General features: G+C 42.7%; 1 protein-coding gene across 9 annotated transcripts in view; it reads left to right on the forward strand.

Moving 5' to 3' along the window:
* Window positions 1-25,200, forward strand: part of EHBP1 (EH domain binding protein 1) — a 558,994-nt gene that overhangs the window by 157,097 nt on the left and 376,697 nt on the right. For 6 of the 9 annotated variants that reach the window (XM_068232339.1, XM_068232340.1, XM_068232344.1 and 3 more), the window contains 3 exons: window positions 6,763-6,944; window positions 16,515-16,654; window positions 24,981-25,085. In XM_068232339.1, coding sequence (XP_068088440.1) covers window positions 6,763-6,944; window positions 16,515-16,654; window positions 24,981-25,085 — 427 coding nt within the window. The remainder of the gene's footprint in view (window positions 1-6,762; window positions 6,945-16,514; window positions 16,655-24,980; window positions 25,086-25,200) is intronic. The other 3 variants (XM_068232343.1, XM_068232347.1, XM_068232348.1) reach the window with 1 other exon arrangement.

Here is a 25,200-nt window from a genome sequence, read left to right on the forward strand (position 1 = left end):
CTGTTGCTGCTTCATTGAGAGCTTGTTGTCTCAATGAAGTCAAAGATCTTGTAATAACAGTATCAATCAGTGACATTCTGAATGTTTTGCCAAAGTTTCAGTGAATACTATATCTTATGTTCAGCATGTCATTGTTGTTCCTCCATATAGCATGTGCTTTCATGTAGTAAAATTATACGGCTGTATGTGTATGTATGTACTGGTAGCAGAGCTGCAACGAGGGACTTGTTGGCTGCAAGGGTCTGGAGGAAGCCCCGGGTAAGTAGATCTAGGGGTAGCATAGATTGCCTGATGTTTCCTTTAAGTCTAAGTGTTTTTATCTGCATGGGGAAAACACATTGGTCCTCAGTTTTCCTGTGCAGAAAGCGAGGCGGGTGGGGGGCCCCATCCAAAGTTTCGCGGGGGGGCCCATCCAAAGTTTCTCAGGGGGGCCCAGTGATGTCTAGTTACGCCCCTGCAAGCAGCCAAGGCAACAAGTGGGAGAAATATTACAGCAGTGAAGACACATTTGAGAGGAGCCTCTGCAAACAGGCACTTGCTCTGATGATTTATTTCCTGTTTGGCGGCCATCTTCATTGTTTACAAAAACAATGAATAAAACAGTGATTTTATCACCAAGAAAGCAGCAGGAGCCCTAGCTGCAGTAATGGGAAAAGTATGGCAACTTGTGATTCTACAGGAGCTGATGGTCTCAGTGGTAGTACAAGAGCTCTGTCATTGGGCCAATTAAAGAGAACCCGAGGTGGGTTTGAAGAATATTATCTGCATACAGAGGCTGGATCTGCCCATACAGCCCAGCCTCTGTTGCTATCCCAAACCCCCCTAAGGTCCCCCTGCACTCTGCAATCCCTCATAAATCACAGCCACGCTGCTGACAAACAGCTTGTCAGAGCTGGCTGTGTTTATCTCTATAGTGTCAGTCTGCTGCTCTCCCCGCCTCCTGCAGAACTCCGGTCCCCGCCTGCATCCCTTCCCTCCCTGCTGATTGGAGGGAAGAGACGGGGGCAGGGACCGGAGCTATGCAGGAGGCGGGGGAGCAGCTGAGACTGACACTACAGATGTCAACACAACCTCACAGCATGGCTGTGATTTATGAGGGATTTCAGAGTGCAGGGGGACCTTAGTGGGGTTTGGGATAGCAACAGAGGCTGGGCTGTATAGGCAGATCCAGCCTCTGTATGCAGATAACATTCTTTAAACACACCTCGGGTTCTCTTTAATGCACTCACTGCTACTCAGCAAGTGCAGCGATAGGCCGAATAACAGAGCCAGAAGTTGCCGTACCTCTTCCCCATAGGCTGAAGAACACAGCGGCATGGAGCTGGGGGAAACAAGATTAAGGGGACATCGGAGGACGGGGGACAGTGTGACATGGAGCTAGATGTAAGAGGAGGATGCAGGGGGACATCAGAGGACACCAGGAGGACGTAGGTGGACACGGGACACTTGAGGACATAGGGTTACCTGGGACACAGGCGTTCAGGGGGATAGGGGGGGACATGGGTACAGAGGTGGGCATTAGGAGGACACTAAAGGTACAAGGGAACACAAGAGGTGGATCCAGCTGAGGAAAAGGTGGCACAGTTGCGAAGACGGGTACACCCAGCACAGGAACTTGTGTGTTCATACAAATACGACATCCCCTGAAAATAAGCACTAGCACAACATTTGGAGCAAAAATTGTCTTATTTTCGGAGAAACATGGTAATAAACATTAGCAAACTGCCGAAAGTGATCTATACTGAGCTGAGAAGTAAAAAGATTTGAGGAGATCACCAGATAGATTTTAACCTGCTGGGCGGTCTGGACGAGCTCAGCTCGTCCAGTACCGCCGGAGCCTGCCGCTCAGGCCCTGCTGGGCCGATTTGGCTCAAATAAAAAGCAGCACACGCAGCCGGCACTTTGCCAGCCGCGTGTGCTGCCTGATCGCCGCCGCTCTGCGGCGATCCGCCGCGAGCAGCGGCGAAAGAGGGTCCCCCCAGCCGCCTGAGCCCAGCGTAGCCGGAACAAAAAGTTGCGGCCAGCGCTAAGGGCTGGATCGGAGGCGGCTGACGTCAGGACGTCGGCTGACGTCGATGACGTCACTCCGCTCGTCGCTATGGCGACGATGTAAGCAAAACAAGGAAGGCCGCTCATTGCGGCCTTCCTTGTTTATTCTGGGCGCCGGAGGCGATCGGAAGAACGCCTCCGGAGCGCCCTCTAGTGGGCTTTCATGCAGCCAACTTTCAGTTGGCTGCATGAAATAGTTTTTTTTTTATTAAAAAAAAACCCTCCCGCAGCCTGCCTGGCGATCTTAATAGAACGCCAGGCAGGTTAATATATAAATACAGCAGCTATGCAATAAAATGCAATGCCAGCTTTCAGAGCTGATAAAGTGTACTTGGACAATTTGGAATTTGTAAACCGACAATACTACTAAATATGTTAACTGTATGGGTAATACGAAGTAGGAAAACACATTTGTATTGAATTTTTTTGTCATTTGTCATTTTTTGACATTTTATCCCACTTTAATGTGTTTGCTTGTTTTGCTGGTTATCAGTGGCCATTCTTCTCGTTGCACTTGCGATCCAAGTAATTGATCAATGGAATCGTATTGCATTTTTCACAGAATTGCATGTAGCCGTGTGTTGCATTACCACGCTGAAATGCAATGCATGGTTGGAAACAAAACATCAGACAGTGCAATCTATGCACTTTCTCCTTCTGCATCTCATACACTGGGCATTGCTGATCACGTTTGCAGCAATGAACAGTGTTTGCGATCCGGAAGGACATCAAAAGTCGGGAGGGGGCCGCATACAGGATTGCCGTGATAGCCGACTGTGTTCTCTTGTCTTTTGAAATTGAACTTTTCACCCTATATTAATATATAAACAGACAAACTTGTCAAACTGGTTTAAGAGTATATTAAGTTCTTAAGTTTGCTGAACCTTTCCTCCTTCACAACACTATGCATGCTACATAAGTAGCAGAAAATCATATGTAGTTTTTAAAGGAAACCTGTCACTAGTTTGACTGGTTAAATTAGTGACTCTGCTCTGTTAGGTGAAAAAGAAATTACCAATTGACCCTTCTTTCACCTTTACGCATCTCACAATCCTCTGTATCTAAGGGATATGCTGGGAGCAACCTGACATCCTAGACTCCCAGACCTTTCAAAGACTGCCATACTAATCAATAGGTTACAGTGGGTTGCAAAAGTATTTGGCCCGCTTGACGGTTTCCACATTTTGTCATATTACTGCTACAAACATGAATCAATTTTATTGGAATTCCACGGGAAAGACCAATACAAAGTGGTGTACACGTGAGAAGTGGAACGAAAATCATACATGATTCCAAACATTAAAAAAAAGCAAAAAAAAAATTGCAAAGTGGGGTGTCCGTAATTATTTAGCCCCCCTGAGTCAATACTTTGTAGAACCACCTTTTGCTGCAATTACAGCTGCCAGTCTTTTAGGGTATGTCTCTACCAGCTTTGCACATCTAGAGACTGAAATCCTTGCCCATTATTCTTTGCAAAACAGCTCCAGCTCAGTCAGATTAGATGGACAGCGTTTGTAAACAGCAGTTTTCAGATCTTGCCAGAAACTATTATGCCAGATTTTTTTTTTAAGCAAAAATTCACTGAATGGGTTAAACATGACATTTTAGTTTTGCATGTAGCTAGAAATTCACCTTGGTCCTGAGATTTAGATACAAATGTATCTTTGTTTGGAATGCAAATAGACCTCTGAAAAGCCTGTCTGGGAAGCCCTCTGTGCTCTCTCAGAGAGGTGTTTGTTTATTTACATTGTAAATAGATACATTTGTATCTAAACCTTAGCACTGACACAGATTTCTAGCTAAATGCAACACTAAAATGTCATGTTTAACCCATTCAGTGAATTTCTGCTAAAAAAAAAATCTGGCACAATAGTTTCTAAGCTGTAAGCAATCTTTTAAAGAAAAGTTAAAATGCTGGGTGTTAGACCACTTTAAGCTACATACGTACCTTAGATGAAATTTTGCTAAGTCTACCAAAAAAAAGTTTGCTTCAGCTTATAATCTATTGTGTATGAAAGCCCCCCTCCCCTTCGTCGCCTAAAGATCTGTCAAGCTGCATCACCAAGCACTTTGTTCTCCCATTCACCCAGCCCTACATGGTAGCAGATGCATTTCTAGGCTAGCTATGCCTCGGTACATCCTTGATCCTAAACTGGCACCCGTGGGATCAAGTCCAGATCCCTGACTGGTGAGAATCTCCGTCCGTGTACAAGGCAGTACACCGGTTAAGAGATCACCCCCAGTAAATCTGTGTGCCTTAAGGCCCATACACACAGCATACATATGTCTCTCAAAGTCGACGAAAAACAGTTTGTGAAACAATTGCTACGTGTGTACGCAGCAAGTGACAGACTGTCTGCAGACAAGCCCTAGCACAAGAGATTAAGCCATTCAATCCCTCACAACTTTTGTAGTGCATACCGTCTTGCAATTTAGAGTTGTTGTGTTGTGTGTACGAATGTCTACGAAAGTCTTGTGTGTATGCCGTCCGTCCTTAATGCTAGGTACACACCATACAATTTTTTGGCAAATTTACTTGTCAGATCGACTATTTCCAGCATGTCCAATCTGATGATCGATCTTCTTCTTTTTTTTTTCTTTTTTTTTTTGAGCGATTTTCTGATCGATTTCCATTTGCTTCTATGGAAATCGATCAGAAAATTGCTCAAAAATTGGATCGATCCTCAAATCGGACATGCTGGAAATAATCGATCTGGCTGGTAAATCTGTGAAAACATGGTTTGGTGTGGATCCAGCATTAAAGACTGACAGCTTGGAAGGAGACGATGATGATCACTTTACAAGTCTGTGGCAGACTGCTTCTGTTGTGAGATCACTCAGTATGTTGTCGCGTGTGTACAATTGTTGCTAATGCAAATTATCTCTCAAAACTGCACGCTGCAATCTTCTGTCTTTAGTTCCTGCCTCGCAGCTAAAGACATTCGTATGTCGTGTGTTTGTACCCTTATCAAGGCTCGTGCACACGTACCAAAAATCTGCCCAACTATCTTCCAAACTGGTCTATTGGAAGATAAGTTGAGCGTGTGTACGGCTGGCAAATAACCAGATGACCAACTGGTAACAGGTTGTTTGCCAGATCCAACCCGTGAATCAACTTACCCAACTATCATGCAGGTTGTTTTTGAATGTGGACATGTTGTGTAGTTTGTCATTTTGTTTGTACGCATAGTATTTAAGTGAGTTGGTTGTTTAGTTGGTTGACGTGTGTGTACCTACTTGTCGGGTAAACAACTTGTGTGCTTGGTCACATTGTGCAGTTGGTTGTGCATTAAGTTGGACATGTGTATGAGCCTTTAATAAAGTTGCAACACAGTCAGATTTACCATTGGATTTACCTCTACGGGTGCCTAACCCTAAATCAGAAGATTTCTAGAAAAGTTCATAGAAGGCAAACCCTTTCACCTGGCTGGCACTGCTGATAAGGTTTTAGAGGTGAAAAGTTCAAAAGGTCATTATTCTGTTTGTGTTGCAGGTTAATGAACCAAATTTTACATCAGACTGTCATGGCTACTGTTTAAAATGCAGTCTTAAAAATAAAGCCCTAATGCCAGGTATATGCCATGCAATTTTTACTTCAGATCCTATTCGAGCGAGTGATCAGATAAATATTCAGATCTGACTTTGATTGGATATAGAGGAAAGCTAGCATTACACATGTATGCAATTTTTTTTTCTCAAATTGCAGTCATTTTTCCGATTGGGCGTTGATCTAAAATGGACATACACATGGAACAATAGCCATTATTTTAATCCATATTTTCCAGAGTGTTTGGTAGAGAAAAAATTGATCTTTTGTTTGCGATTGGTTGCTTGCCATCTGTAGGCTGTATGGTTTTGTTTTGTTTTTTCCCCCAATCCAATAATTTTCTCAAAAAGAGGGATTAACAGCAACAAAATAAAATTCCCTTTACCCATTGCTCTGTGTCTGGAACCTCAACCTGCAGTGCAAGCAGAAATGTTTCTACTGTAATAAATCTTATCTGTCAGCCTGGCTCGATTTGGTACATTGCAGATAAAAAGGAAGCTTGAGATCTCCCCTCCCACATTCCTGCTCCTCACTGATTGGCTGAGGGTAGTTCAGTGTGACATGAGGCTGAAATCTGATCATGCTGTGCTTACATGTTTACAAAGCAATTAGCTATAACAGAGCAGATTCTAGGAGAAAAAAAAGAGTAAGGGAGGAAATGGCATCAGAATTCGCTTCAGTCAGAGGGAATCAAAATGGAAAATGCCTACAACAGAATTCTCGTTATGTACTATATAAAGTTCACTGAAATCAAAACATGGGCAGTACAATACGTAAGTAGAACAAGTAGTTATCTACTCAAATATGTTTTTTTTCCTAGGTTAGTATGGATGAGCCTGCTGCTAAACATACAATTTATCTCAAGTCCTTTTTTTAGTACAGGTTTAAATGATTTACAAATCATTGCATTTTGTTTTATTGTACATTTTACAGTGTTCCAACTTTTTGGGTTGTGTATGTTTTATTAGACACGACCCTTTATATAAAAATCATATATTTTGCAAGTATTTCAAATGAAATCTTTTGTCCCATGAATTATATGGCTTTAGTGGATAATTGATGCTGAACTAGGTTAGAATTTCATAAAAGTTGTATCCATGGCTGGCATCTGTTTAATATCCTTTTTAATTAAATCCTTTTTTTTTTTTTTTTTTTGTAATAAATAGGAGTCTCCGTCTGGTCGTCGAAAAGCCCTCGCTACTAGCAACATCAACATGAAGCAATACGCAAGCCCCATGCCTACCCAAACCGACGTCAAGCTAAAATTCAAACCGCTGTCGAAGAAAGTTGTGTCGGCCACACTTCAGTTCTCTTTATCATGTATATTTCTAAGAGAAGGCAAAGCTACGTAAGTTGTATGCTGTTTGTAGATCTTGACTTTGACAAGTGAACAAAGGTGAACGGTGGTGGGTGGGTTAAAGAGGTTATTACTTTTTGCTGGGAAAATATGGAAAATATCAATGAAATATGTTTAAGAAAAAAAATTAAAATAAAAAGCAGTGCTCAGGTATGGTAAGCTGTGCAGAAGAAGAATGTATGAAAAGGAGAAGGGATAGAACGTTTTTGGAAACGATGGGAACATTTTAGGATGAAAGAACCTATCCTGAAGTTAGATTCCCATCACCATAGGGATGGGTAGGAGCTTTTACTACACCTGATTTAGGTGACATGCTAGTATTCTGAAATGGAGCTAAAATCAATATAGCTGGTATGTTGTATAACTGGCAGGGGTGCCATTTAGGAAGGTTTAAGCCATCTTGAAGGAAATTTCCTTGAATTATTAGGAACTCAAAGAGAATAGAATCGGAATTTATATTTTTTAACATTCGTATATGTTAAAGAGAATCTGTATTGTTAAAATCGCACAAAAGTTAACATACCAGTGCGTTAGGGGACATCTCCTATTACCCTCTGACACAATTTTGCCGCTCCTCGCCGCATTAAAAGTGGTTAAAAACAGGTTTAAAAAAGTTTGTTTATAAACAAACAAAATGGCCACCAAAACAGGAAGTAGGTTGATGTACAGTATGTCCACACATAGAAAATACATCCATACACAAGCAGGCTGTATACAGCCTTCCTTTTGAATCTCAAGAGATCATTTGTGTGTTTCTTTCCCCCTGTTCTCATGCACTGAAGTTTCAGGCTGCTTGTTTCTTCCTGCAAACAGCTTTGCCCTTGTCTGTAATTCTTCAGTATGTGAAAGCCCAGCCAGCTCAGAGGACGATTTATCCAGCTTGTAAAAGATAAGAGAGAAGAGAGAAGCTGCTCTAATCCTAAATAACACACAGGCAGTGTGCATAGAGGGGCCTGGAAGGGGGAGTTCATGGCAGAACCACAACACTGAAGAACTTGGCAGCCTTCCAGACACAGGCCGCCAAGTCTGACAGGGGAAAGATACATTTATTTATTACAGAGACAGTGATAGTATGAAGTGCTGCAGTAAGCCAGAACACATTAGAATAGCTTTTTGAACTTGTAGGATGATAAAAAAACAGGATGCAATTTTTGTTACGGAGTCTCTTTAAGTGGGAAGGGCAAAAATAACGATGTGAAAAGAAACTGTTTGAATGCTTTCTCCAAACTGACTGGTGTAGTATTTGATGGAGTCTAGATGTTGTGTTATTTCATAAGTTTATTTTGACTTCACTTTTGCGTTTAGGTCGGCTTTCCATGCACAGCTATACTTTTTGTTTAATACTTTATGCATGTGGGGGCCCCATCTTAACATTAAAGGCTACGCTTCTTTCATAATATCATAACACACATTTTTTTTTCTATTACTATATTAGTGTGTGTTTGGCAAGTCACCTCGAACCCCTGATGTTTAATTGAAAACTATCTTTTCTCTTCTTTACACCCCCACACACCCCTATATTGGTTCAGCCAGAATACTGACTGTACCGTCGAATAACGAATAGAACGTGAATGTACACATTGAATGCGGTGTAGAGAATATCATGAATACATGGTACAGCAAGCAGGAATAATGTGATGGTCACATGAAGATTGTGTAGTCTCTGGCAATCCTTCTATAGCTACCCCTATAAGGATGGGGTCTGCATGGAGTGGGGGGACTTGCTGTGCTAAATGAGGCTATTTCCTGACTATCTCTCGCTCCTGTAGGTACTCGCGAGCGCCAGCTGTTCCTGCCTTTAATGGAATATTAATGTAGAACCGTCATATTTTAAACCATTTTTTTTTACAATATGCAGAGGTTTTATATCTTACAATTTATTTTGTTCCTAAACAAATTCACAGTAAAAAAAGCAATAACAGTGACCACAAATTCTTCTTCCCGGTGCCATTTAATTTGTGGATTTATGCAAATATTTCCCTCTTTTTTTTGTAATCTGTAAGCCCCCCTCTCTTCCTCTTTTATCTCTTATTCTTTACCACATTATGAAAGTTCAGTTTTGTTGCCTGACGACATTTAATTGTGTTCTATCCTGCAATCATCTCGGCGGGTATTAAAATGTGCGGATTCCTTGGGAGGCATAGAAAGTCTATTTCAATGTCCAGTGTTAATCCGCCGCTCCGTAGTACACAGTGTGTGTGAATTGTGCATAATGCCAATTACAGAATTGTATCATTAAATTGCAAGCAAGCCATCAAAATGTAGATAGGCTATTATTTGTACTGTGTCTGAAATGGAGCAATTCTTATTCGTAAAAAATACAAAAACCTCTTTTTTGCCCTTCGTCTACATCAGTAACAGGTATTTTATCAAATCGCTGACGCTCTTCCCCGCTGTGTAATAATGTTCTTTCTTGCATAATGTATAATAGGAATGTGCTGGTGCCTTCCTGTAACGAATGGAAGATGCATTTCTGGGAAAGTATAGGTTTGCCAAGAGTAGCAGTTGGCAGCACGAAGGCACATTTTTACTTTTTTTTTGTGTGTGTGTGTTCTTTTTCTTTCTGCGCAGTTTGGGCACCTCTGGTCACTTGAGGATAATGCCGGCAGCAGTCAGGTTTGCTGCAGAGGCTGTCGGGCTGTTAAAGGTTCCATTCAGATTAAGTTTGTTTGAAAGGGGAAATTGCCCCCGCGCCCCGCCCCCATTACTGCTGTTATACATCTGTGTGTTGTCATAGATGAATCAGATGTACTTAAAGAGTGATTAATCTCTATGCATGATGAATGAAAAAGAAAAGATTATTCTGACTGCCTAATGATTTATTGGGAGGTCAATGATTTATATAAACTTTAATCAATGTTGAATTCATTTTTTTTTATTATTTAAAATAAAGTTCAATTGCACTTTAACAGGGATGGATCCTTTTTTCATTTATGTGTTTACAGCAAAGTCCCTGTTATCCGAAATGCAACCGGAAATCTGAACTAACTGGCATGCCTGAAGGGATAACTGGGACAGTGCATTGGGGAGGGGGGAGGTTGCGGGGCATTGTAAGTTAGAAAATATATAGAGCCTCCAGGTGTCGTCTTCTACCCATCCTGCAGCTCCCTTTGGCTTTCTGGCAGCTATTCACATCTCCTGGCATGACATGCCAGGTGCCTTACACAGAGGAGGCTGGAGAGCCGCTAGGACCTACAGGAAGGGTTGAAGACGGCACCAGGAGGCTCTGTTAGTATTTTCTGCTGGGGAGGGGGGGGGAGGTTTTTCCGCAGCCAGCAAGCACACGTATCCGGCATCAGGCAATCCGCGCCTGTGCTAGATACTGGAGACTTTTCTGTATTTAGTTCCAAACATAGATTTTAGATTATATTTATTATGGATTTTTAGTTGGGAAGCAAAGGAATAGTATAAACCCCCAAGCCTTTCACAATACCTCTTTTCATTGGTGCTCCCACCCAGTTATGAATGCCTCCTTCATGCCAACGGATGAATACGTATAGTTGGGTATCGTCCTTTTTAGAGTGAAGGATCAAAAAGTCCCTTGTGCATCTGGTAGGCCTTGATGCCTGCGTCACTTTATGTATTTTTCTGGGCTTTGTGCTGATTGACTGTGCCACACAGAAATTTGTATTACGGCCTGATGAAGGGCATACATACGATATAAAGAGCCCGAAACGAACATGTCGTTGCCTGTAAAATACAATACTTATTTAAAGTTGCATCATGCCAGAATATAATACCTACCAATCAGCTCCAATTATTTATGTTTTATGGTGTATAATTGATTACATGAAGACCAATCATGTGAAATTGAAGAAGCCTTTTTAACGAATTTTTGATATTTTGTACCAATAAAGTTTTTCTATAAGATTTTGCTAAAATTGCACTGTATCTCCTCGCTTCTTTTGAACCCAAGTCCTTCATGCCAACCACATCCTGATGCCTAATCATAGCCTCTCCCGGTGGGGCATGATCCCACCTTTGTCCGCTCAAATACATGTTTAGCAAGGGAGTAAAGCTAAAACTCAATTAAAGAGGGATTGTCAGCCACAAAATCAAATTCAATTTACTCACTGCTCTGTGTTCATTGTGCAGCCTGGAACCTCACTCTGCAGTGCAATCTCTCCAATCGAATCAGAAATGTTTATGCTGTAATAAATCTTACCTCAGTCAGACTAGCTCTATTTGGTACATTGCCAATGAGAAGGAAGCTTCAGCAATCATCAAAGGTCAGCACCATCCAGTATTCAAGTTTCTTTATTTATAGCTCTTTAGTAAAAAGACATCCTTAAAAACAGGTCTGCATGATGATGACGCACAGGTGTTTCGACCCTTCTTTCTCAAATCATTGCAAAGTCTGACAGTCCATTACACACAACACACATCTTTTATAGGTCTCAAGAGGACCTGATGGAAGACTTACAATTTGCATATTCATGAGTGAGATCTACCAATCCCAAGCTGTAATGTGAATATAGTAGCAGATATTAATTGCAATTAAAATCCATTTCAGTTTTTAATTCTGACATACACTCACAATCTAAGCGTTTAAAAACACTTTTTGTCTCACTTGTTGTTTCTCTAGCTCAAGGGAGGAAATTACCATATCATGGGCTGCACAACCAATCACCTGCAAGGCTACAGCGTCCGTTGAAAGCTGCATGGATACGCAACACAGTACGCATAAAAAATCTGCCGAGCGCGTCCGCCAAAAGACTTCTACGCATTACATCTGTACATAAGTACGCATAGGGCGTGACCAATCAGAATCATGCCTACAACGTCCACATAAAGACTAGACGCGTCACACCCATACACAAGTACGCATGGACGCGTCCAATCACCAGAGCACCTACAACGTCTGCAAAATGGCATACAGGCGGAAAGAATTCTGCAATCCATAGCGTAAAACTTAAAACGAATGCCATGATTCCCTCCTCTGTGATGGCACTCCTTCCAAAACCTGCACCCTACATTGGGACACAAGGCAAAAGTTTCCCTGTCTTGGGTGCCATCTATGTAATCATATTATAAAACAAGACACATTCACACATCCGAGTAGAGGGTCAAAATTTTATATTAGGTACACAGCAGGATTGGATACCACTCGGCACTCAGCAGAAACTTTCTGGAGGGAAAAGGGGGGAGTCAAAATGCACTTGCATGAGTTGTATTACACACATCCCAGTATTACACCCGTATGGAGGCTTATTCAGACAAGCTTGGTGGCGTGCAGACCGGCAGACTGAGAGCAGAGGCAGGTTATACGAAGTTTTAGTACATTTGAGGCAGACCGGGCACTGTCACTTTAAATGCTTTTAATTGTATCTTGCAGCCATATATACATTCATTGTTGCATGAACATCACATCGTTTTCGTCTGTCAACATAACTGTCACAAACCTTGAGTGATGGCGGTGTTGGGGACGTGGGTGACCAGGGAAGAATGGACGGCACAACAGCCGTTTCACGCCTGCAGTCAGCGCTTGCTCACGTGCGTGTCCTGTAAGATGCTGGGGTGTTGGTCACCCACGTCCCCAACACCCCAGCACCGCCATCACTCAAGGTTTGTGACAGTTATGTTGACAGACGAAAACGATGTGATGTTCATGCAACAATGAATGTATATATGGCTGCAAGATACAATTAAAAGCATTTAAAGTGACAGTGCCCGGTCTGCCTCAAATGTACTAAAAATTTTATATTAACCCTCCTGGCGCTCTATTAAAAACCGCCAGGGGGCAGCGCAGCCGTTTTTTGTAATTTTTTTTTTTAAATCATGTAGCGAGCCTAGGGCTCGCTACATGATAGCCACTGTGCAGCGGCATCCCCCTAGCCTCTTCGATCGCCTCTGGCGATCAGGAAATCCCGTTCAAAGAACGGGATTTCCTGGAGGGCTTCCCCCGTCGCCTGGAGGGCTTCCCCCGTCGTGACATCATCGGGAGTCCCAATACACCCCTCAGCGCTGCCTGGCGCTGATAGGCCAGGCTGTGCAAGGGGTCTAGGGGGGGGCGGCAAATCGGCGCTGGGCGGCGGCGATCGGTGTGCTCACGCAGCTAGCAAAGTGCTAGCTGCGTGCAGCAAAAAAAAAATTGTGCAAATCGGCCCAGTGGGGCCTGAGAAAACCTTCTGCGCTGCTTACCCCGAACTACAGGGGTTACCGCCAGGAAGGTTAATGGGTACTTTCCATGTTGGTCAAGATATGTGGTTTATTTTCTGAAATGTCCCTGCGGCGCTGGATATGTGTGTCAGACCACCCAGTGCCTCAGGGACAGAATTGCTTCTCATAAATCCAGTATTAGAACAAAGAAACTAGAGTCGGTGGTTTCTGAACATTTTTGCAAATTTGGACACAATGTGTCCCAATTGAGGGTGCAGGTTTTGGAACGAGTGCCACCACAGAGGAGGGGAGGTGACAGACTAAAAGAATTGCTGAAAAGGGAATACTTTTGGATAGAGAGACTTGATACTTTGGAACCCAAGGGTTTAAATCGTGAATGCGATATTTGTAAACTGATTATATAACTTGTAAATCTCGAGTTGAGTTGTTGGATGTTTACTTTGGGAGTTGTTACTGTTCGTGGGGGCACTGCACAATCATTGCATTCGTTTTAAGTTTTACGCTATGGATTGCGGAATTCTTTCCGCCTGTATGTCATTTTGCGGACGTTGTAGGTGCTCCGGTGATTGGACGTGTCCATGCGTACTTGTGTATGGGTGTGACGCGTCTAGTCTTTATGCGGACGTTGTAGGCATGATTCTGATTGGTCCCGACCTATGCGTACTTATGTACAGATGTAATATGTAGAAGTCTTATGGCGGGGGGTGCTGTCGGCAGATTTTTTTTATGCGTACTGTGTTGTGTATCCGCGTAGCTTTCATGCGGACGCTGTAGCCTTGCAGGTGATTGGTTGTGCAGCCCATGATATGGTAATTTCCTCCCTTGAGCTAGAGCAGTGTTTTTCAACATTTTTTTGGAATGTACCCCATTTAAAACCCTGTACTCACCAAGTACCCCCTAGCATAGTAAACATCACAAGTACCCCTTGAAAAATATATATTTAATCGTAGTACATGATAATTGGTTCTAAACAATTTCCAAACATTTACTATTGCTTTTAATTTGCTAAAATACCAACTTATTTTCATTTAAATTAGATTTATCATTTTCTAAAACTCTAAATTTGTTATTCTTAAGTATATCAAGTCCGAGTACCCCCTGGAACCATCAGAAGTACCCCCTGGGGTACGCGTACCACACGTTGAGAACCTATGAGCTAGAGAACCAACAAGTGAGACATTAAAGGGTGTTTTTAAACGCTTAGATTGTGAGTGTATGTCAGAATTGAAAACTGAAATGGGTTTTATTTGCAATTAATATCGGCTACTATATTCACATTACAGCTTGGGATTGGTAGATCTCACTCATTAATATGCAAATTGTAAGTCTTCCATCAGGTCCTCTTGAGACCTATAAAAGATGTGTGTTGTGTGTAATGGACTGTCAGACTTTGCAATGATTTGAGAAAGAAGGGTCGAAACACCTGTGCGTCATCATCATGCAGACCTGTTTTTAAGGATGTCTTTTTACTAAAGAGCTATAAAGAAACTTGAATACTGGATGGTGCGGACCTTTGATTGCTGAAGATTCCCTGTGACTCCAGGGGTGGTCCCTGCACATCAAGTCCATTGGGGCAGCAACATTGGTTAACTGATGAGAAGGAAGCTTGTCATTTCCCCTTCCACATTCCTGCCCCTCACTGATTGGCTGAGGGCAGTTCATTGTGATCTGAAATACGCTCCATGCTGCTGTGCTCTGATGTGTTTACAAAGCAAGCACCTATGACAAAGATTCTAGGAGAGCAGAAAAAGAGCAAGAGAGGAAATTACATCAGTATTGGCTTCAGTCAGAGGGAACCAAGATGGCTAATTCTAGGTACAGAATTCCGTTTATTTACTATATAACCGTACAATGCATGTGTTATGTAAGTAGCAAGTAGTTATCTACGAAATAGTTTTTTTTCCCCCTGGCATAGTATGGTTGATCCTGCTACTTTAAAGGGCACCTCTAGTGAGAGACGTACAGTATGGAGGCTTCCATACTTACTGGTATTTCCTTTTAAACAATACCTAGTTACCTGGCCTCCTGCTGATCTTTCTGGCTTCAATAATGTCTGAATCACACATCTGAAAAACAGCAAGCATGATAATCAAATCAGAAACATCTGACCAGCATGCTTGTTCAGGGTCTATGGCTAAAAGTAATAGAGACAGAGGATCATCAGGACAACCAAGGAAGTTGCATTGTTTAAAAGGAAATAAATATGGAAGCCTACATATCCCTCTCACTTGAGGTGTACTTTAATGGTTTAGAGCAAAAATGAAATGTGACTTTAAAGAGACTCCGTAACAAAAATTGCATCCTGTTTTTTATCATCCTACAAGTTCAAAAAGCTATTCTAATGTGTTCTGGCTTACTGCAGCACTTTATACTATCACTGTCTCTGTAATAAATCAATGTATCTTTCCCCTGTCAGACTTGTCAGCCTGTGTCTGGAAGGCTGCCAAGTTCTTCAGTGTTGTGGTTCTGCTATGAACTCCCCCTTCCAGGCCCCTCTATGCACACTGCCTGTGTGTTATTTAGGATTAGAGCAGCTTCTCTCTTCTCTCTTATCTTTTACAAGCTGGATAAATCGTCCTCTGAGCTGGCTGGGCTTTCACATACTGAAGAATACAGACAAGGGCAAAGCTGTTTGCAGGAAGAAACAAGCAGCCTGAAACTTCAGTGCATGAGAACTGCAGGGGGAAAGAAACACACAAATGATCTCTTGAGATTCAAAAGGAAGGGTGTATACAGCCTGCTTGTGTATGGATGTATTTTCTATGTGTGGAAATACTGTACATCAACCTACTTCCTGTTTTGGTGGCCATTTTGTTTGTTTATAAACAAACTTTTTAAAACTGTTTTTAACCACTTTTAATGCGGCGAGGAGCGGCGAAATTGTGTCAGAGGGTAATAGGAGATGTCCCCTAACGCACTGGTATGTTTACTTTTGTGCGATTTTAACAATACAGATTCTCTTTAATGCCACTTTTAAAGAGGAACTCCAGTGAAAATAATGTAATAAAGTGCTTAATTTTTTACAATAATTATGTATAAATGATTTAGTCAGTGTTTGCTCATTGTAAAATCTTTCCTCTCCCTGATTTACATTCTGACATTTATCCCATGGCGACATTTTCACTGCCGGCAGGCGATTTTGTTTCTGTTATTTCTCACAATACAACAATGCACTGTGGGAGGGGTTTCACCACAAATTCGCCATACAGAGCCCCCTGATAATCCATTTGAGAAAATAGTTTCTCATGAAAAAAAGGGTATCCGCTACTGATTGGGATAAAGTTCAAATCTTGGTTATGGTTTCTCTTAAATTCAAATTTACTATTTCAATATATTTTAGCTTATTTTGTGATTTATTTATCTTTATTTATTTTTTATCAGCTATATAGTAATAGGATTGGCAGTACAGAAGCACTAAATGGTTTGGGTTGTTGGTTTCAGGGATGAGGACATGCAGAGCCTTGCCAGTCTGATGAGCATGAAGCAGGCGGACATTGGCAACTTGGATGATTTTGAAGAAGACAATGAAGATGATGAAGAGAACAGAGTAAACCAAGAGGAGAAGACCGCTAAAATCACAGGTCTGTCCTCCTGGCTTCACAAGTCATAATTAATGTTTTTCCTATTCTGTCTACTCAGTTTCCAATGTATAGTGTAACTTATAATGGTGTATAGCAGGATTCGTCATCTCCTCATGTCTAGTATTGCCCCGCCGCTTCAGTAACAGATCAGGCTTTCTTGGATAGTTGTTGCACTCGTTAATTTGCTCAATGTCTTAAAAAACTGGAATTTACATCTATTTAAGAAACTGCAGCCATCACAGGATTGCATCACCACTGGTCACCTGATGTTTCCTGTGGAGCGGTTAGTACTGAAAGGCAGACTTGTTGGTGAGTTTTCAGGGAACATTTCCATAGAAGCTGCTACTGATCAAGAGCGTTACCTTCCTGTGTGAGAGCCGCACATAGTGTACTTAGTTTATTGTTAATATGCATTTATATTACTCTGACCTCCTCCTCAGTCCTCTACACAGAGTACATAGTCATATCTACAACTGTCCGTCTAGGTAGTTTACGATTGAATCCATCCCCATAGTAGTGGTCAGATTTTTCGTGGAAGCAAGTTAATGTATTATGTTGTTTGGTGTGTGGGAAGAAACGAGAGCACTCGAAGAAAACCCCCACAGACTTGCTGAGATTCACGCCTGGGGCAATAGTACTGCAATGTGAGAGTGGTCTCCACTGTCCCACCATGTGTGAGGAATCATTCAGCATTAAATCTACAAATTCTGAAAGCTTTACGGGCGGCACTTGTTTTCTTTGTTTGTTTTTTATAGGTGTAAATGTTAAATATAGCTTTAGGACTCTGAGGAACAACCTTGGCGTCATAATTAAAGCCCTTGTAAAGCTAGGTGTAAAGATATATGTAACAAATATAGTAACTAGTTCAGCATTGCTCTGCATTGCTCACAACTCCCCAGTACAGTACAAGCATCGTAACTAGTTGTGCACTTTCCAGTACCAACATAAAATGGGGGGGGGGGGGGCGAGCAGTGTAGGATAGTGCAGAATTAGACCTTGCTAGCTCTGTTGTGTTTTTGTATTTAGATTTAGATGGGCTTTGGGAGCGCTAACTCTGCATGCATTTAGTTGCAGTCTGCGCCTACCCTAATCCTTGTTTGGTGGACAGATTAAGACTATTAAAACAAAGAGAACAGTAGCAGTAGCACTTATTTCTCAGTAAGTAATATTAGCGCCTGGAATCCCCACATCCTAGGTGTGCACAGTCAATAGCATTCAGTACTTCACTGCTATATTGAGACTATTACCAACATTTATACTACTTAATAGTAATGTTAAAAAATAAATGCAAGAAACAAACATCACAGAGATTAGCTGCATAGAACGGAGCCTCGAGGAGGCGGGGCTTGGTGCTCACTCTTGTCACGGACACATAGGGTATCCACACTCAATACAATTTTTTAAAATGCATTTTCAATTGAAGAATTACAGTTAATTTATTATAACGTAAAAAAAATCTGACCAATGTACCACACGCGTTCAATTATTCCACAATTATGAAAAAGATCGACGACTCTGAAAAAATTGCTTAGGTCTATACATTAATTGACAATCTACCCTATACTAGTCAATTTTCCTTAAAATTGATCAGAAAAAGCCACCACTCCATACAGCCTATAGTGTTTGCTGCTTTCAGTGCTGAATGATATGTGACAATAAATTAATGCTGTTTGCAAATACTGTAATAAAGTGCTGATGGGTATGCTATATCAATTTGCACAAAAGTGGGAGTCCTAATGAAGAATTTACACAAATGCAAAAAAGTCCCAATCTCTTTGAAAAGTGCCAATCATTTCAAGTGGTCTGCACTTTTATGTATACAGGATCTGAAAAGTGCCGTTATGTCTTCTGAAAAAGAGCCTTATTCTGTTGGAAAGTAAGCTTAATAAACTGCAGAATCGCAATGCATGGTTGCTGACAAAAATAGGTGAACGCATTGCAAGTTCCTTTCATTATAATGAATGGAAATCACAATCTCATTGGTGAGAATAACATAGTAACGCCAGTGCTGTGCGTTGCATCTGTCACTTTGGTTTCCCGCAGCATAAATGTGGGGAAGGGGCCTTTATCAGATGCCTGGGCAGTGGCTGCCGTTACCCTGCGTAATCATTCTGACAGACCGTTTTGTTTCCAAGGATGGGGTAGTGGTGGGGGGATGGGGGGGAGATTCTGCTCAGCCTGTTTGTTTACAGGTGGGACATGAACAGACAGGATTACTTGACCTGGGTTGGAATTTGGCCAGAGCAGGATTAACATTCCGCCTGCTGAATGAAATACCATTAGAATGCTATTAATGTCCACAAAGAAGCACTATCTTCCTTTAATGTCTGTGAAATATTTATAGACTCGGCCTTCATAGCCTCAATACAACACGGAGGCGGAGGTTTCTATGCAAGTGCTTTTTTATATTTCAGATAAGAGGAGAAAATACTTTGACTTTCTGTATAAAGTAAAATATTACAGTATGTTTTTTTTTCCTTTAATCAATAGAAAAAAGTAATAAAAACAAACTTTCACGGGTCGTCTTATTAAACAAATAACAAATAGGAAATGTAAAAGTATACAGTATGTTATAGCATCAGATCCTTCACCCCTTCTGATGCCCCATGACACTTCTGAACTCAAATTTGTTGGCGTGGTGGTCTTACAGCTGACGATTTGCATTTTGGATCCAAAAACCATGCAAGTGTTTCATGTTAAAATTCACCAAACCCGAACCTTTTGTAATGAAAAGCCAGGCTAGACTGGCATCTCTTGGAGCCACTGGAATGCCCTGTCGGTGCTGGCAATGGCATTGTTGGACATCAGAATGCATTGTTACTTTGTCACTAGTGTCTGGCTTTCATTAGTGTTTCCATTAGTGGCCTATCCAAGTCCCTTCATTACTGGCTGCTCACTTGCTAGTTATATCCGCATTTGGCCTGCTCCAGTGACAGGCAGAATACTCATTGTCTGTTGCTTTAGGACATCTGCCCATTTATGGACAACCATCTACTTGCTTGGGGTAAGCCAGTATGTTAATTTCAGTAAAGTAGGGAATGGATAGACAGGATGTCTCCTGCAGTGGTGTGACCATTGTGGATTTGAATGTAAAGGTGCCCGTACACCACCCAATATTGTGGCCCCATAGACTTTTTGATTCGATATTATTGAACCAGAAGAGAATTGTTACCGCACCATGGCCGCCCAGACATGCTGGAAAATCTCAGTCGCAAGTGCTCGATCAGGTGCATAGTGGAAACGGCATTTGAAATTGTGGGAACTGGCACACACAGGTTCAGCAAGAAAGTCGGCAGCTTACCATGTTGAAGTAAAATCCAGTAATCTTTATTGAGCACATCCAACAGACTGGAAGGCATCTGACATGTTTCAGATACACAAGACCTTAGTCATAGCTATGAATAAGGACTTGTGTGTCTGAAACGCGTCAGCTTCCATTCTGTCAGATGTGCTTAAAGAGAACTCGAGGTGTGTTTAAAGAATGTTATCTGCATACAGAGGCTGGATCTGCCTATACAGCCCAGCCTCTGTTGCTATCCCAAACCCCACTAAGGTCCCCCTGCACTCTGCAATCCCTCATAAATCACAGCAGTGCTGTGAGGCTGTGTTTACATCTGTAGTGTCAGTCTCAGCTGCTCCTCCGCCTCCTGCATAGCTCCGGTCCCTGCCCCCGTCCCTTCCCTCCAATCAGCAGGGAGGGAAGGGATGCAGGCGGGGACTGGAGTTCTGCAGGAGGCGGGGAGAGCAGCAGACTGACACTATAGAGATAAACACAGCCAGCTCTGACAAGCTGTTTGTCAGCAGCGTGGCTGTGATTTGAGGGATTGCAGAGTGCAGGGGGACCTTAGGGGGGTTTGGGATAGCAACAGAGGCTGGGCTGTATAGGCAGATCCAGCCTCTGTATGCAGATAATATTCTTCAAACCCACCTCGGGTTCTCTTTAATAAAGATTCCTGGATTTTACTTCAACACGGTGTGCTGCCGTCTTTCTTGCTGAATCTGTGGAAGGTTTTCAGGTACTACCGGTGAGATGAATCCGTTTATTTTGACCTTTTGACTGACATACACGACAGACCCCTGGCCAGTGTCCCCCACCATGCAGTGCAATGTACGTCTCACCTGTCCACATCGACTCCTGGCCGCCTCTGGTGTTCGCCATCACTGCAAGCTCCTGTACCACCTGGCATCAGGCTGAGAAGGCTAGGATTCACGCCGGCAGACCGGAGAGACTAGACTGAACATGGACACCTGGGGGAAAACTCTGACGTTTGGGTCAGCCAGACAGCAGCATTGTTCCAATTTCTTATAGATTTAATGCTGAAATCCATCAGAAATTAGTGTGCAATGTATGGGCAGGCAACAGATCCCTCTCTGATCAGATTCTATCAGAAAGGGATCTGTCTCATAGTCAAGCTGTCCATATATCGAGTGATGAATGGCTACCTTAAAGTACCCCTGTCCTTGACCTTTGCCCCGATATCTTTAATATGGTTTTTGTTACTTGTGCTGTGCGACTTCCCCCCCTTCAGTGCCCCCTGTAGCCCCCGTTCTGCTCTGTCATAATCTTGGACTGAGCAGAACGTCAAGTATTGGTGGGGAGGAAGTGGCAGTTCTTCCTCCGCTCTGCCCGTCCATAAGCCCCCTCCACTTCCCACTACAGTTCCCTTTTATGATCTGCTGCACACAGCGTGTCGCGGAGCTGCGCTGTGTGTAGGCTTCTGATAATTGAGGTTGCATATCCTTCCGACATCAATTAACACAAGTCTGCACACAGTGCAGCAGATACCCTGAGCGCTATGTGCAGTGAAACAAAAATGGATCTATAGTGTGGAGTGGAGGCGGCAGAGTTATGGACGGGCACGGAGGAGTAATAGCTTCCACTTCCTCCCTGCCCATATTTGATCTCAGAACAGGGGCGGTGGAGGTGGGAGGATGGTGCTGTGTGCTAGTCGCACAGCACCTGTAACAAAATATTAAAAATATTGGTGCCAGGGTCAGGAGTACTTTAACTCACTCCCACAGTTAAGCCCAACCCTGCACAGGGCATTATGTAAAGCCAGGAAAGACATGGCACTATCAGACAGTAAACAGATGAAATGACTGTCTATCAGATGTATGGATTAAAGTCCTGGGTCTTTTGATCTGGGGCTTCCATTACAACAGACTGCTGCAGACACTGAGACATGTGAGGATTGTCCTAGGACACTTTGCACACGTTGATCTCTCTGTGCTCCTCGGGGCAGCATGGCAGCTACTGCAGATTGCAAGTTATCACTTGTAGGAGCTTCTCAGTGAAATTCCCAAGTGTGCCTGGTAAAGCTGCTTCTGTACCCCGATCATGATTACGATTATAAGTTGATAAACAAAGCCAGAACACGACATAACCTCAGGTGACTCCATTAATGATATTTTTGCCCTTATCAAAATGTCAGCCTAATAAGGCAAACCTGTTTATAAGTTTAAACCCTAAAATAACAGGGACTACAGCTGATTAGAATGCCACAAGTTCTCAGGTTTGTAAAACTGACTTTTATATACTATGGTCTTTTCACGTATGCATAAGAGGGCCTTCACACTGACGCGTGCATTTTTCTTTCGGACGTTTTTCAGCAATGTTTTTGTTTGCGATTCTGCATTTTGTGTTGTTTTTTTTATTTTGCATCAGATTCTCCTTTTTTTTTTTTTTGTTCAGGTTTTTCGATGCACATTTTCGCATTTAGATTTTTTTCATGCAAATCCATATTTGTAAGTAATTAACTTTATATAGGTATGCAAATGTTTGCATGTGGAATGCGAAAATTTGCATTTTATTGCCCTGCATGGTAAGCAATTTGCATATCTGTTCTGAAAAAAAAGCTCTACATGCAGGCCGTTTTTTATTTTTTTTATTTTTTTTGCACAAAATTTGGATGTGAAATATGGCATTAAATCACACAAGTGCAATGCCATTGACTTGCATCAGATGTGCAACAAACACGACTTTGGGGAAATGCATGAAGCAAACACGTTGGATCCAGCGCAGGAGATTTGGGCGCACAGTGAATAATTTTGGCGCAGTCACAAGACGGAGCTGAAGTTACTTTTAAAACACTGTAATTCGGCTGCCAGCAAAAGCTGTGAGCCAAATTACATCATCCATACCATCCATGTGGACCTGGAGGGAGAATAGTAATTACCATCGCTGGGACTTGTGCAGGGCTGTATCCTGTGCCCAAGTCTCCCGGTGCCGATTTCACTCATACTCTGCATGAAGACCCAAGCACTGAGCTAATTGGCTAGATGGTTCATCATTGATTAACTGCTTGCGGACCGTGTCACCCCGATGGGCGTGGCTGCAACGGCAGCCTCAGGACCGCCTAAGGCAAATCAGCGTAAAGTCCTGGGGCTTCAGTTTGGAGGAGATCGTGCGCAGGCTGCACGCGCATCTCCTGCTTGGTAGGCGGAGCTCGGAGACTGTTAGACAGCGAAACCGCCATCTAAATACCGGGTACAGCGCTGCGATCAACAGCAGAGCTGTACTGGGGGCAGCTGTGTGACACAGCTGTCCCCTCCTGAGTCTCGGCGGCTGAAGCCTATGGCAGCTGATCACAAGGATTGCTTGAAAGAAAGGGGGAGAACCGAGAGCCCAATATGGTGTAGTATGTTAATGAGGTGATGTCTGATGCAAACACACACAATGGTTATACTCACAAGGACGGGTCGCCTCCAAGGCAACCACTGGATAAGCAGGCGGGGAGAATTGTAACCTGACCCCGCTCAGGGTTAAGAAGTCGCTCTCTGTAGATAGAAGGAAATGGGGATACACCCCTCCACCAAGGGTGGACTAAACAGTTATGTGGTATAACAGAGGCGCCAAGTAGAGTAAAATTAGTTAAAATTGTTAAAAAGGGGGAAGTGGGTGGACTCACCTCCCTTCTGAAAAAATGGCCAGACAACGGGCAGGTTACTTCAAGTTTAAAGTAACATTTATTATGAGCTCCAAAAGTGCAACGCGTTTCACGGGTAACAGTCCCGCTTCTTCAGGCAAACAATTTTTGGAGGGAGCAAAGTCGGGTCAAGAGCCAGATATAGCGCCTCTGTGTCAGAGGTGCTATATCTGGCTCTTGACCCGACTTTGCTCCCTCCAAAAATTGTTTGCCTGAAGAAGCGGGACTGTTACCCGTGAAACGCGTTGCACTTTTGGAGCTCATAATAAATGTTACTTTAAACTTGAAGTAACCTGCCCGTTGTCTGGCCATTTTTTCAGAAGGGAGGTGAGTCCACCCACTTCCCCCTTTTTAACAATTTTAACTAATTTTACTCTACTTGGCGCCTCTGTTGTTAGATCACGAGGATTGGCTTTGGCCTTAAAGCTGCAGTGGCCTATTTCACAAAAAAATGGCCTGGGGGGAGGTGGGGGGGGGGGGTGTTAAGCCTGTGGTCCTGAAGAGGTTTGAAATTGTGATTACATTTCAAAGAACACAAATAAAATGTACAGTAAAGATAGGAATGAGCTTTGCGCAAAATAACCTTTACAAACAAAGCAAGCTCACCTGGACCTCTTAAACTGTGTCCAAAGGCAACCAAAAAGCCCTCCCGCTGTTTGCCATGGCAGAGCTTCTGTGCTTCCACCATTGCACATTAGAGGCTCTGGTTCGTATGGTGTATAGTCTTAGCAATGACAAGACCCGCTACTAAGTAAGATTCTCCTGCCTAAATCAAACTTGTAGTCGATACAAATAAAGCTGTTTGTTAACATTTGAATAGAAAAAAAGGCCACCTAGGTTCCAAAACTTGCAAATATTTGTTCTCCGCTGCATTCCCAATATATGAAAAAAAAATTGCCACTGCCTTCTGGAGCGAACGAGGCCTTGGTGGTTTAAGGGCCTTTGCTAATGGTCACATGTTTGGGGATATACTGGACATACTGGTAATGGTTTCTGCTCTTCTATCTGGTGTGAGTTTATAGGGCTTCCAAAAAAATGGGAAAACCTTGGAAGCTGACCTCTAAGTGTCCAGGTGACTGGTGAGTTTTTGTAGCCCCTGACATTAAGTCCAATGATGGCCATAACCTAACACAGCAAGTGAGCAGCAACATGTCATATCTATAGTTGTGAAGGTCATAAACATAACATTCAGATGGAGGAGCCACGGCAGCTTGGTGTGGGTGGCCTTTATATTTACAATGAAGTCCTGTATAAATGCATTTTCTGCTTCTTTCTAACATTCATTTGTGCTGCCTAACCTCTCTTTTATCTCCTTCTCTGGCCAGGAGCATGATGCTTTTTGCTGCTTCTTTCTAATAATCATTTTCCTTATAGCTGTATTGACTGGCTTCTGTTTGCAGAGATTGTAAACCAGTTGAATGCCTTGAGCAACTTACATGAAGATCAGGATGACTGCATAAAGCGAGCTCACATGCCTTCAGCTAAACCCTCCAGTCGCAGTGAAGGTTTATGGTCTTTCCTCTATTTTCACCCCCTCCCTGAGTTGTCTGCTTTGCTGTCACTGCCTCCTGCTTGTCTTGCTTCATGTTGTGTTTTTTTTTTTGTGGCTATTACCCCATG

This window comes from Hyperolius riggenbachi, chromosome 4 (genome assembly GCF_040937935.1).
Source record: "Hyperolius riggenbachi isolate aHypRig1 chromosome 4, aHypRig1.pri, whole genome shotgun sequence".
Taxonomy (NCBI): Eukaryota; Metazoa; Chordata; class Amphibia; order Anura; family Hyperoliidae; genus Hyperolius; species Hyperolius riggenbachi.